The sequence below is a fragment of the Daphnia pulicaria genome, chromosome 3 (genome assembly GCF_021234035.1).
Source record: "Daphnia pulicaria isolate SC F1-1A chromosome 3, SC_F0-13Bv2, whole genome shotgun sequence".
NCBI classification, from domain to species: Eukaryota; Metazoa; Arthropoda; class Branchiopoda; order Diplostraca; family Daphniidae; genus Daphnia; species Daphnia pulicaria.
In genome coordinates this window covers 6458191-6471753 of record NC_060915.1, presented here as the reverse complement: position 1 = coordinate 6471753, position 13563 = coordinate 6458191, and the positions used below count along the sequence as shown (strand labels likewise).

The 13563-nt window shown below is 41.8% G+C and overlaps 2 protein-coding genes across 7 annotated transcripts; one reads left to right on the top strand and one right to left on the bottom strand.

Annotated features, from left to right (window-relative positions):
- Positions 1-1193: 1193 nt before the first annotated feature.
- Positions 1194-3780, top strand: LOC124328939 (suppressor APC domain-containing protein 2-like). 2 transcript variants are annotated; one of them, XM_046787781.1, is made up of 8 exons: positions 1194-1351; positions 1491-1636; positions 1699-2028; positions 2104-2366; positions 2435-2525; positions 2595-2744; positions 2813-3061; positions 3139-3780. In XM_046787781.1, exons 1-8 carry the CDS (start codon positions 1246-1248, stop codon positions 3280-3282), a joined length of 1479 nt encoding a protein of 492 aa, XP_046643737.1. In that variant the 5' UTR covers positions 1194-1245; the 3' UTR covers positions 3283-3780. The 2 variants fall into 2 exon arrangements, with proteins under 2 accessions (XP_046643737.1, XP_046643738.1); XM_046787782.1 differs by lacking the exon at positions 1491-1636 and having other exon boundaries at positions 1196-1351.
- Positions 3781-4387: 607 nt separating this feature from the next.
- On the bottom strand, positions 4388-13160 carry LOC124328931 (MICAL-like protein 2). 5 transcript variants are annotated; one of them, XM_046787768.1, is made up of 10 exons: positions 13035-13160; positions 11879-12076; positions 11573-11686; positions 11393-11478; positions 11215-11319; positions 9570-9688; positions 8153-8194; positions 5594-7300; positions 5090-5508; positions 4388-5020 (listed from the first exon to the last, which is right to left on the bottom strand). In XM_046787768.1, the coding sequence occupies exons 2-10, from the start codon at positions 11914-11916 to the stop codon at positions 4609-4611; spliced, it is 3042 nt and encodes a 1013-aa protein (XP_046643724.1). In that variant the 5' UTR covers positions 11917-12076; positions 13035-13160; the 3' UTR covers positions 4388-4608. The 5 variants fall into 5 exon arrangements, with proteins under 5 accessions (XP_046643724.1, XP_046643725.1, XP_046643726.1 ...); XM_046787769.1 differs by lacking the exon at positions 13035-13160 and adding an exon at positions 12325-12381; XM_046787770.1 differs by lacking the exon at positions 8153-8194.
- Positions 13161-13563: the final 403 nt, after the last annotated feature.

Sequence of the window (13563 nt, the reverse complement as noted above, 5' to 3'; positions counted from 1 at the left end):
ACCTTCTTTTCCCCTCCCTTTTTGCCTCATTCACCAGCAGCCGCCGTGCTGCCGTGCCACCGGTGCTCGGCGTCGAGCTAACATTTCAAATCGCGTCTAAACACGTCCGTGTGTTCTTAATCTTTGTCTATGAAGCAACCATGAAGTTGATGACTCTGCCGCGAGCAAGATTACAAAATCCGCCAGTTTACGCGAAATCTGGAAACAATGTCTAGTAAGGTAAGATCCTTCATCTGGTATATGTATATACATATATATATAGCATGTATATATACATATATATACCATGTATATGGTATAAGCCTATAAAGCTGATTCATGGTCTAATTAATGATTCATCATCAGTCATCCTTATACCTATCTGTATAGGCTTTTCTTCATTCGTCACTATAGTCCATGACCTACAAGAAATTTACTCGAATCGCTGAGGCTCGTGATTTCGCCAAGTACCTGTCTTACAATTTTAGGGTTTCGGTTGTTACGTCTGCAAGTGGAAAACAGTCACAATGCATCATTACGAAAACCCGTAAACAGTACGAACGGACCAAGAGACTGTATTTCAACAGAAAAGCACAAATGGTAGAATTGGTGAAGGAATGCCTTGGTCAAGCAAATTTGAAAGCAAAACCACTGCGCCGTCAGCCGTGCGATTTTGTCCGTAACAGATGATGTTGTCTGTGTCGTCCCTCCACCTAAACGCCCCAAGCGCGACTTACTTCTATAGTTGACACTTGACTTATTAAAAATTCTATTTTTGTTTTTAACTTGAAAAATTTTTGTTTTGTTGTTTGTTTCTTTTCATCTGAATTCACGACACGTCCTATTATTTTATTATCATTACCATCGAGTGTATACCAAGAAATAAAAGAACCCCTGTTGCGAAGTTACTTTTTTTTTTAACTTATGTCGTCGATTTGCTGTTGATTTCTACCGCAATTATAGCCACCAAATTTTCGGACCGCCCGCTAGAAGGCGGGGGCGAGAGACTGAGAGAGCACTTATTTTTTGAGAGCACGCTCTAATGCTAACTTTGGAGTTGGGAGCAGTTAATTTTTTCTTTTTTTTTCCCTTTTGGCGTTCCATAGTTTTGGGCTTCCATAATATTTTTTGTTCCTAACTTTGACAATCATTAACAATATTATCCCATCATTTAGTACAAGTATCCACCGTTGCCAGTTTTTCAAGAACTTGTTTGAAAATGGGAACAAATAAGCATCGATGTCAACAATCAACAAAAGGTGAAAAATGGCGTCCAGTGCTTTGGATGGTCTTCCTAAACAATTTGTAGCTTCAATGAAAACTCTTTTTGATGTTATGGACGACAGAAATACTGGATTTGTTAAACTTACAGGTAGGTGTTTGTGTGTGTGTCATCCAGAATTTGTCTGCATGGCTCTTTCAAGTCTGCTTTGTATGTGTTTGTTTTTGGTCACGAAAGCATGTTTTTTTCATTTCTATATTTGCTTGCCTATTTGCATGTACCACCAAAGATTTGGAGAATTTTTGGAGTGAAGAAGGCCTTGCTGGACTTCCTAAAGGTGTGATTGAGAGCTTGCGTAAAGTGACACCCTCATCTGGCTTGCTTTCATTTGAAAGGTTTTGTGCTGGTCTGAAAATTTGTCTGCTTAGATATCAAGTAATTTTCAGATATTTAAAAGTTAAGATTCACCTGTACTTAATAATATCTATTTTATGAAGTCTGATCAACAGAAAGTTCCCTTGCGGTCTCCTTCAGCTCCTATTTTGGATCTGGAAAATGGGTCAACGCCACCACCAATCCCTCCACCCATACATCCTCGTAGTCCAACAGCAACTGTACGCCCAAATAATGCCATGATGTTACATAGCAGAACTCTTAGCATGCCTTTATTGGCAGCTAATCAACAACCTGTGACTGATGAAGAGCCACCACCTGTACCAGTACACATGAGAAAGCCAGAAACATCTTTGGCTATAAAAGAAAGAAGAGCCGGAATTCACAGTGTTTATGGGAATGTCCCATTATTCAGAAACACTCCACCCCCATTGGTAAATTTTCAAACTTATATTGCATAGAGGCATTTCAATCTTATCTTAAATAATTTTTGTCACTTTCACTGTTAGGTTCCAATGATGGGGCCCCCAAAGCCTCCTCGTGTAGTGCAACCGTCTGGCCCTCAAAACAACGTCATTACCAATGGAGCGCTGATGATGAGAACGCGATCAGAAATATCCGCTCGCACCAGTGGTCCAAACAAAATGATTCCAGTTGATGGTAAAAATCAGCTACCAGTGGCTTCTATAGCAGAGAGATTAATCGCTAAAGCTGAAGTAAGAACAGCGCTTCAGCAATGGCAGTTGGCTCAAATGGATTCCGAAAAAAATGGGTAAATTCTTGGAATAATTTTATTCAGTTAGTAGTTTTCTTTTAAAAAAAATCCATCTGCTATTTCAGGGGGAGTAATAAAAATGTTTCTAATGGACTATCTGCTAAAAGAAGAGAACCTCGGCGTCATACTTTACAAAATGGAATTGACCAAAGCATGGTGAATATTTTGGTTTCACCTGTGTCTTATTGTAAATATTGTATTAAATCTGTATTTTTTTTCTTTTAGTTGCGGAGGATTCACATATTAGAACAAGAGCGGCAGGTGCTGACGAGTGGTATGCAGGCGTTAGATAAAGCTCGAGACTGGTTCAACTCACAGTTGATCGATGTTAATGAGAGAATCAAGTCATTTGGGAAGTCCAGCATTGGCTCAAGTGTAATTTAATTCTTAATGTTATTAATTAATTATGCATTTATTGATTGAGAATGCCTTGCAAATTTTAGGATTATTCCACTGATGCAGCGTCAGAGCGTTTAGGCTTTAAAATATCCCGAATTGAGGAGGTTAGCCGGCAACTTCTCGTGTTGATCGACAGTGCTGACCGTGGATTTCCTGCTCACATGAATCTTGCTTTAGCTGACCGTAATAAAGTACCAAAGCTTCCTGGTGATGGCGCTGTCGATGACAACAACGACGAGGAAGTCAACCGCATCCTCCGGCGTTTAAAAACCCAGAATCATCAATTGACAGAGGCATTATTTTATTTTTTGTTATTGCCTTTCATAATGGTGTTAGTAAATTGACAGTCATTTTCGGTACGTCTTTGTAGGAGGTTGGCCGAAAAAGTGAACGGATCACGATGCTGGAGAAAGAAAAGGGTTCTCTCATCCGTGAATTATTCCAAGTGCGAAGTCAACCAACTAACCGCATCATTGGCGGTCATGTAATACCAGACGACAATACGCTCATGTAAGAGTCAAACGGAGCACTCACGATTGACAAAGAGCCTGTTATATTTTTCACCAATATACTTTTGAATAGCCACGAAATGAACAAAACGAAAGAATGACTTGACAATCCCGTAAAAATATTAACCCTTTTTTAAAACTTACTCGCAATCTCTATTTGTTGACTTTACACTTAATATTTCTTGTAATACAATACCGTTGACATTCTGTATAACAAGCACACTGTAAAATATTTTGCTTCTTCCGCGCTGTAGATTGTTCCGTTACTTTTCATTTGCTTTAGGCCTTAGATCAGAAGGTAACGGGATTGATAGCCGAACCTTTTTCCCAGAACGCCTCTTTGTGATGTTTTGCATTGCCAGTTATTTTTAAATGTTCCTGTTCTGACAAAATATTGTCCATATCATTATTATTACTTTATCTTTTTTCAAGAATGATGTGTAAACGTATTCGTTTTTAATTCAAACTTATTTCAGAAATCACGGTAATATAAAACATAAATGAATTTAGAATTATTTTTTTCGTTAGTATCTTCATTCTGAAAATGCGGTGATTTGTCCGCTTGGGCTGCAGGGAGAGTATTGCAAGAAAATGATCGGTGTAGATGGAGCATTAGTTTGCCATGTTAGTAAAAGATAAACTTCAATCAATACATTACGTAATCAAGATGTTGACGTCAATCAGACAGAAAAGCAATCTGCCATGTAAATGCCAAGACCTGCAGTTCGATCGATTGCGGGTATTCCCTTGTCGGCCGTAACAGTTCCAAAAGTAAATCCAACTGCTACGTAAAAAGCTACAACAACCGCAATGCAATCAGATTGAAAAATACCGGAAGCCAGAGTGCCGGTCAAAGTCACGAATGAAAGAACTTGGAATGAAATGAAAAAATTAACAGTAAGAATATTGGTGCACGAGAAAATGGCTACCATGTTAGTGGTCTGAGATGGCAAGGAATTTCAGACTTATATTAGCTCGATAGCTGGAGTCATGTGGAATTGGTAAGTTATTCTAAATTTCCCATATAACTTTATTTATAAAGTATAATACTATTTTTATTAGAATTATTTCCCGTGGATACTTTTGTTATAAAATAAGCGTAAGATTGTCTTTCGTTTCAAGCAAAGTGTAATCCGAAATCTAGAGCTTTATACACACTTGATGCAACAGATGAGAGATTAGATAACGGAATGAATAAAGACAAAACTGCATATATAGAACCTACACAAAAAAGCGAATAAACGAACGAAAATAATGTGTGTGAATTACCTCATGATTCAATAGGAAAGATGTGGGTAAAGAGACAGTACAAACTGGAAATGAATACATTTCTACTTGGCAAACCATGATTTTGTTTTGTGTTTCTCTTTCTCCTTGCTAGCTGGTTTGCTTGGAGGTGAGATTGATGCATCAGCGGCGGCACTTTGTGGCGGCGATGATGTGCTAGCCGTTTCAGATTCATCGACTTCCTTGTCAGCATCGACCTTGTTCTTTTTCGACTTTCTAAGGAGTTTATCTTTTTTCATTAACTTGATCGGCGATTGAATCAATTTCAAGCTTTTGCTTTTGATCTTGGAAGGAGACGCTTGAATAGTTTGGCTTTCAGCAGCCGTCGACATAGCCCCCCGACTGTTGAACACGTCAAGATGTTGTTGAATGCTTTCGTCCTCCTCCACCTGACGTCGTCTGTCCATTTCTAAACAGTCAACAATCTCAGCTCGTCGATGGACCACCTGGACTAGCCTGTTGGCATCAAAAGAAACGTTAATAAATCCCCTATGACAAGACAACTTGTTATGAAAGACGCCATACCGATTAATCAGTTCCTCCTCTTTCAACCGATCTTCGTCAGTTTTCTCACCATTTGGCTTCTCCAACAAGCAGCGGATTTGGAATTCAAGTTCAGCGTGCTCCTCTTCAAGTCGCTGCTGTCGCCGGAGGTACATTAGTTCTGTTTGTCTACGGAGAAGTTCATTTTTCTCGTTGACCAAGTCGAACAGCTGCAGGATCATTTCCTCGATATGAATGCCTTCACTGGTAGGCTCACTTCCGTCTTCCGGCTCAGTTAAATCTCGAATGTTTTGTTCCAAATTGACTCCCTGTCTCTCCAGTTCCACTTGTTTAATCTCAATATCGTCCAACTCCTGTTGGATTCCCTTTAATGGCAATTTCCTTAGTTGGCGTTTTTGGGGAGACGGTCGAGGTGGAGCTGGACCTTTCTTTCTTTTCCACTGAAAATTAAATTAAAAAAGAAAAAGAAAAAAGGAAATTGTAACTTTATGCTGGCTGATATTACTACTAGTATAAATTTATTACCTGGCCGTGAGAATCTTTATTGACACCGCATTGCAAGTGCAGATTTGACAAGTCTTTGTGGGCTTTTTCGGACGGACTTGGGAACGGTGGTAGCGTAGGAGACACGGCCGAAATTAGACGTGGCTTGGGGCTCGGTGTAGTTGCGACTCCCGTCACAGTTCGAGGAGCTGGAACCGGAGATTTTGAGGTGTCGACACTCGGGGGTGGTGGAGCGGACTTCCGCCGTGAAATAGATCCCGTTTCACTACCGGTTATCAAACCTGGTGTCCTCTGAGGCTTCGGAGGGGGTGGAGCAGGTGCTGGCCGTTTTTTAGGTGACGGCGACGGATTCACGTTCAACGATTGCGTCGGTGATTTGAGTACGGGTGGAGGAGGTCTACCAGGCCGAACCTTCTCGCCTGATTTCCCCTGATCGCTTCTGCTGCTCTCTTCTTCATCATCCTCGTCATCGCTGCCAAATGGATTGAGACTAATTTTGGGAGCGCTTAACACTTTTTTGGGCGTGTCTTGATTGGCGCCAGAGCTGAAGGACGAGCTTTGATCCACAGGCTCCGATTTGGAATCCGCAACTGGCGGTTCATCGTCGAAAGGATTCAGTTCGTCTGGATATTCATCGATCGACCTATTAAGAATTTTGCTTTGAGGTGTGGACGATCGTTTGCTCTTCCGCCGCCGTGGCTTAGGAACAACGACGATTTCCACTTCTTCCTCTTCTGCTGTCGTCACTTGAATCTCGACAGGTAATGCGAACGGAGATGAAATTTCTTTTTCTTGATCTGGCGTATTCACTGACTCCTCATCTTGTGCAGGTTCAGTGCTTGATAATTTGACATGATCGCCATTGTCGGCGGCTTCATCATCTTCTTCATTCGCTAAGTGAACCGACACGGCCAAATCTGGGCTAGTCTTCTCATCCGTCTTACTAGCCAGTTCTTCCGTCTCTGGCGCATTCTCCGGCTTAACAATTTCATGGCATGCTTCCAACTCTTTATCACTAATTATCGACAATTCCGTGCCTTGTGCAACTTGTAATTCTCCGTCAGCGAGACCCTCTTGAGGAACTTGATCAACAACTTGGCTTTCTTCAACTGGATCGCCGACTGTAACGTCTCGCGTTTCTGTGACGGCATCTGGTATTTGAACACTGACATCACCAGGCAGGGCCACCAGCAGCAGTTTCGAGTCGTCCTCTTCATTAATAGCTTCATTTTTATCATGTTCAACTAACACGGGCTGCGAGTCACGTGTCACTTCTACCACTGGAGCGTCAATGGCGCATACCATGCTGTCGAGAAAACTTCGCTGCTGCGGAGTGGAGACCCGTTCAAGCTCCTCCTCTCGTGCAACAGATTCGACCACATTTCGCACACTCAACGACGTCTCGTCGGGCGTGGTCTCTATGGCACTTGCTGGATCGGAGCTCACTTGATTAGACGCAATGGGTTGTGTGGGGTTGGAGACGGCGGCAACTTCATCCGGACAAGTTTCGCAACAATATTGTTCCTGTTCTGTTTCATAGTAATTGGCAAGGCTAAGCTGAGATTGACAACGAGCACAACGAAAACACACACGGTGGTGCAGACGACCATTCACCATCAATCGTTCGGCAAGAAAGACAGCGTTTTTACACGACACACATAGATCCGAGTTGCGACGAGCCTGCTGTCTAGACGGCCCTCCGTCATCTTGCAATTGACGGGCAAATATCTGCAATTACAAACCGAAAAGATTAAACGATATTTCTGGATCGAGTCATTTGGGAAAAAAGGAGGGGACAGGCTCAAAGTCATTCTCGTCAAGTCTATGAAACAAAATCAACTATAAATATACAGTGGAAGTTATTGATCATTTAATTGATATCTGTGATGGAAAGAGGGAAATGTCAGATAGAATTTTAGTTTGAATCTAGTCCAATAGGAAGTATTCATTGGCTTGAAACCGTTACATGGACTTGGTTGAAGTCTCATCAATTACCATCACAGTCTAAGATTACCACCGGACACTTGCAAGAAAATTGAACTTTCCAATTCCAAAATTTGAACCATTTTTAAAAAAACCTACTCGTCGACCAACTTTTTTTTTTTGCTCCTTTCTTTGTCAGTGTCTCCATCGTCTCGATATGAACAAACCTTTTGAGCCAAGGCCAACGTCGTGAGCAAGGCTTAGCGGTCCACAAGCAAATAGCAAGAGTTGACTTCCAAAAAAAGCTCTAAGACAGATTGAGCCAGCCATGCACTTAAATAATCTATTGTATAGCAAAATGTTCTTTGATGTGTCCTAGACTCCAATATGGCTCTAGCGCTTACAAATCAAGTGATGATGGCTTTTCTATTAGGAACTCAATCCCCAACACCTGAATTTCCATCCAGCCACACCATCACTTCATGACTTTTTGTGTGTGTGTGATTATAATAAGATCATTGAATTTCTGCCACGTCTCATAACACATAAAGCCAAGTTACTAAACAGGGAGAAAGGTAATAAAACAAAAACACCCACCTCAAAATGTCCGTTATTTTGGGTCTATGTGTGGCGTGTCAAAGAGAATTAACAAAGTACCTCAGCTTTGTACGGCTGGCCCCGCATGTCGAGGCTGGCGTCCTAAGCAACCAATCAGAGAGCGATGCCATGATGATAATTTTAAAATAACAGACGTGACATACGTACAAATACTAAATATTTGAAAGAAGCGAGTCCAAGGGGGATCCCACCACCATAGTTAGACTCACAAAGACACGTGTAAAGCATTAACAAAAACAAAACCGGTTTCCAAGCAAGAAATAAGATTTTGTTTAAAAAAAAGGAAAACAGGAAGCAAAGGATGATGGGGAGAAAGCCGAGCGATACAGTAGGCAGCAATGAGAAACACCTGAATGCGCCGGAATTTGTGTAGTGGAATCCACTTGTTTCCGTAACGGACATGGCCTCGTTTGATTTTATAGGTTCGTCGAGTTTTTCGTTGATGAAGAATGGCGGCTGTCGATTCGGCCGACCACAACGTCATGAAAAACAGAAAGCCTCGAACGTTCTCGGCCACTCGATTCCGCAGGGATCTGCTTTGCAAGCCTCTTCTGGGACGCGACAGCGACGATTCCGCCATGACAACTGGCTAGGATGACCCGCTGCCAACAACTGAGGCAACACAGAGCCCAAAAAAGCCCGAGATTCAACTACGCAATCATTTTTCGGCTGCACAACTCCCAACCAAAGAGAACCGGAGAGTTCCAAGTCTCTCCTTTCCTTCCTTTCTCACTTACGCATCCCCCCCGTTTCATTTGTCGTTCGCTTCTTTCTTGGCTTCATTATCTCATCCATCAATTCGGATCACGTTGTGCGGGATGGTGACGTCAAAGTCAAAGATTCGAAAGCACTTGCGGTAATTTCCACAACTCGTAAAAAGAAAAAAAAACCACTAGTGGAGTTGTCTACACCAAATGGGTGTCACCCAATCGACTATACTACTAGCTACTTCTACTACTGAATTCTCACTAGATGTGGCGCCGTGCGGCGGCCTGTTGCCTAGCCGGTTAAAAATAAACAAATAATTTACTGCCAAGGACTCGCCGGGTTGAGATCTTTTGCCATGACCGATTTCATTGAGCTCGGCTATTCCTGTGTGACGCATCGACAGATAGGAAAACATCGTCCGCTAATTCGCCAATCCGTGATTGCCGCAAAAGGCGTGCAGCTGCGTGCTAGAGAGAGAGATGTCGATCGGACTGTAACGACAAACCCAAAGCGGAAAGAAAGAAAGAAAGTTTTTGTAGGACAAGGCTGATCTCCGTCATTCCGTGGTTAGGCTGTAAAAATGAAACGAGTTTGAATGATAGAGGGGAAAGAAATAGATGGGAGAACCCGAAACGTCGCCTCCCAACATGCGATGGCGTGTCATAGAAACTACTAGTTTTTGAATAATATTTCCACTACGGCACATGCGTCAAATATCTATGGGTAGTATAGAACCACATATATTTACTTTGATGGGCGTCGTTGCGCCAGTCGTAGGCACAGGCGAATCAGGGGCATCGTTGCAGCCCAAAGTCGGAGTACCGCGTTCAGCCGGACGTTTGAGACCCATGGATAACGAAGAGCCACCTAGCGACATAAAAAAAAAAAACACACATCAGTCTTATATTCTTGTCGTCCGTGAATGGATAGATATTTCATTTTGTAAATCCATTTTAGATAAACTAAAACAAAAAAGAGAAACTCGTTATAGAGGTTAATAGAGTATGTTAACGCAAATGGCAGGAGTGGACGAGAAGAAAGAAGAAGGGCCAATAAAACAATAGCCAGCGAATCGGCGCTTATCAGGATTCTCTCACGCTAAAAGCCCAGCGCTTTCACTGCCAAGATTTCGAAATCGTCTAGGTAATTCACAAGTGATTTCTTCCTGTGGCTGCTCTCTGACGGCACAATGCTCGTTGACACACTTCAGTTAAACGAGGCGCATAGATAGATAGGGCTTTGGTCGTCGTTAAAGTGTAAGTTGGTCAAACCGAAAGAGGTTTTGACACCGTTTAAACGCAGCCCGTACAGTTGGCTCACGTACGCGACGTGAGCGCGGTGTCGACTTTCTCCACTGGCTAAAACCATAACTAATCATATTCAAACAGGGATCAAGGCGTGGCCTGAGGGGGGGCTCGAGTTTATCAACCCTACGAATCCACAAGACCGCAGTCGTTGCTGATGATGCAATTCTAAAATGCTAGAAACATAAATTTCAAATCGTACAATAGCCCGTCGGCCGTTGTTGCTTTCCCTAGACAATCACGGTCAATCGTTTTTAGACGTACTGGAAATTTAAAACTTGAAGCAAAGAACATTGGAGAAAATAAAACTTCTTCCAAACGACTGGATATAAAAGCAAAGACACAAAGAACCCCAAATCGTTGCCTACAGTTTCAAACGCGATCTATTTCACCCCTCAATAAAATTTATACAAGCTTTTCCAAGAATATCTTTTGTCTTCTCGTTTCAAGAGCCACTTGAATTTCAGAGCCAGGGTTCTTTTCTTTTTCAGTGAAACAAGAACTCTGCTCGGGTTCTCTCGCTCGTTTCCATTTGCCCGCTGAGCTGCTCTTCCCCTCCCCCCCTCTACCTGTGTGTGCTTAAGTACCGTTAGACACAAGTGCACCTTCACCGCCAAAGGTGGTACAGAGGAAAGAAAAAAGAAAAGAAAAAAGAAGAACCATGAAACTTTGTACCCTCTCGTCTATACCTTCTTGGCTCTTGTGTTTTTAAGGCACCTTTCGACATCCTACACCAAAAACCCCCCGCCGGGTCTGTTTTTCAAAAAAACCTTTTCGACGGATTTACTGTCTGAAATTTCCCCCCTCCTTCCATCTGGTTTCGCCTCGCAGGTATTGTTGTTGTTGTTGTTACCCCGAGTGAAGCTGCTATTGTTTTGTTGATGTTGTTTCTGTGTGTGTGTGTGTTTTTTTTATGCATATAAATATTTTTATTTACTGTTAGAGCTGCTACTCTTCTACTACTGCTTTATTGTTATTCGACGAGATCACGAGAGAACAACGACCTGCCGCTATTGCGTTAACAGCTCGGGACACGGGGAAACAAAAAATAAAATGAAGTGTAATCATAAACGAAAGAGGTCACCGTACCTTTAGTTTTAGGAGCTGCCAATGCTTGGTAGAATTGAGAGAGGTACGTCATAATGGAAAGGCGATCAGGAACATAGTTGACCATATCCTCAGCATCCAGAAGAGCTATAGGGCAATAAAAGTTTTGGCTTTCAATTGAATGGTTGAACAAATGGCACCGGCTATGTTTTGATTTTACCAGGTATTCCCAGGATATTTTCAGCTACAGTGAACGCCAACTGGTTGTTGTGATATACGTTCTCGGGTGACAAGCTGGCGAAATCACTGTTGAGGAACGAAAACAACAACAAGCAACGACCATAAATGAAAATGTTACAAGGTTTTATGGCCAGAGTGTTTCCGGGTATTGGTTATTTACATGAGATCCGGTCTGAAATGATGCACAAGGGCGCAAAAAGCCAGTCCGTCCTTCCAGGATGAGGTCATGTTGGTAACTTTAACACCATTATATCCTGCCGTGATTTGTCGGCACCTAGAAGTAAATTTACGAGACTCGCATTAAATTTCATCCCCGTGTAACTAAGTGACCGTGTTATAGTTGTTTCAATTTAAATACATTTGAATAATGAGGTTGTTAAAGTCTGAAAAGAAAATCCCAATTCAATGTACACACAATATTCTAAAAATACAATTCCAACAGATTAAGTCAAAATGTTGTTTTCACCAGATTTCCAGGGCTTGCATTCCTCGTTTCTCTCCCATTTTGACGTTGATGGGCTTTATTGTTATCTTCTTTGAAAAATCCAGGCACAGGTGGTTGTGGAGTCTTTCTTGCGCTCAAAGCGGTCAAAGACCTTTTTGGCGATATAATAAGGGATATTACGGTTGCTTTATATCAGCTGAGCTGCACCGTTTTCCGCTGCTACAAAAGAGAAAGAAAACATGAATAGACTCTTTCAACCAAATGTTGCTTTTTTCTTAAAAACTAGTTCACACATTACTCATCTGACGTTACTCCTTTATTCATTTTTCCCTTTCTTAACTTCTTCCGCCTTTTCACAAATGAGAGTCTCGTCTTAAGCTTTTAATTTATACAAACGACAGACGTATTTGTCTTTCCTCAAAGAGAGAGAGGGATGTGACTTGGCAAAAGAACAGATGCTTGCTTACCTTCCCAACTAAAGGACGCCGAACGGAAGAGTAATCACGACCGCAGACAACCTGTTACGGCAGTCCAAACACACGAATGAGACGCTAGATGAAGTCCTAATCTAACCACTTTCCTCTCTTTAACTACTAATGTTATTATTGTCGGCGGACGTAAAGAAGTCGAGGTACTGTACCATTGGCTGTGCTATTGTCGACTGATAACAGTTGCATGAGGCCCGCATAGAGTTGATGTTATTCGTGGCCTAAATCGACAATTCCCCGAGTCCTACAAAAACCCACCACCCACATCAAACCCTCCTTTTTCCATCCTCTCTCTTTCCCAACCTCCACTGCCTCTTTACGGTAGTACTAGAAACAAAATCCCCCCCTTACAACTCAAAAAAAAAAGTGGGCCTTCAACAGCAGTTCGGATGTGTGGCCTTCACATGAATTCGCTCCCAAAGACTCTTAAGTCCATTTTTATTTTGTTGCTATTGCACATCAGCTGAGCTGCACGACTGAGTTTAAGGAAAATAATTTCGTCTTCCATAAAAGGGAACCCCAAGGAAATGTCACGGTCATCCCGAGTATCTTTCAGGAACAACCTCTAACGTCTGAGTTATGATGTTTTGATGAATGGTAAACAATGGGCGACAGCTACAAGCATTTTCATTTTCATTTGAAAATTCAAGCAAATCAACTCGTACAAAATTAGCAGAAATATTTCTTACCTTTATAGTGACATGAGAAATATGTGATGTTTGTTGGTTGTGATGTTTAATTTGTGCAGATTAAAAAAAACACACTTCCCACGACTACTCTTCTCAATGATATAACGTTGACTGACGTGGAAACAGGCCAGCAGCAGCTTGTTGGCCGTTGATTCTCCCCCAAGGACCAGCAGCAGAAACCACAGCACACAAGCAATAGTGTAGCATCTAGCGGTGAAGTTAGTAACTCGAATTTTTTTTACCATTATATACACGGAAATATGGTTACACGGAACAAACGGACGGTAGTACACACGTGATCCAATTTACCAACGATTCGTGAAATCGTGATTTTTTTTTAAATCTTTGTCTACTTTGGTTTTCTTCAATTGTTACAATTGAAAAATAATAGACTACGACTCCTATTACGTGTAACAATATGCTCGTGATGCGCTAGATAAAGAATTGTTCTGTTATCTTTTTAAAAAAACAACCTAATAAGCCCCATTCGTCGGCTATAGGGTAGTAATCGAAAATTGTGTCACACATG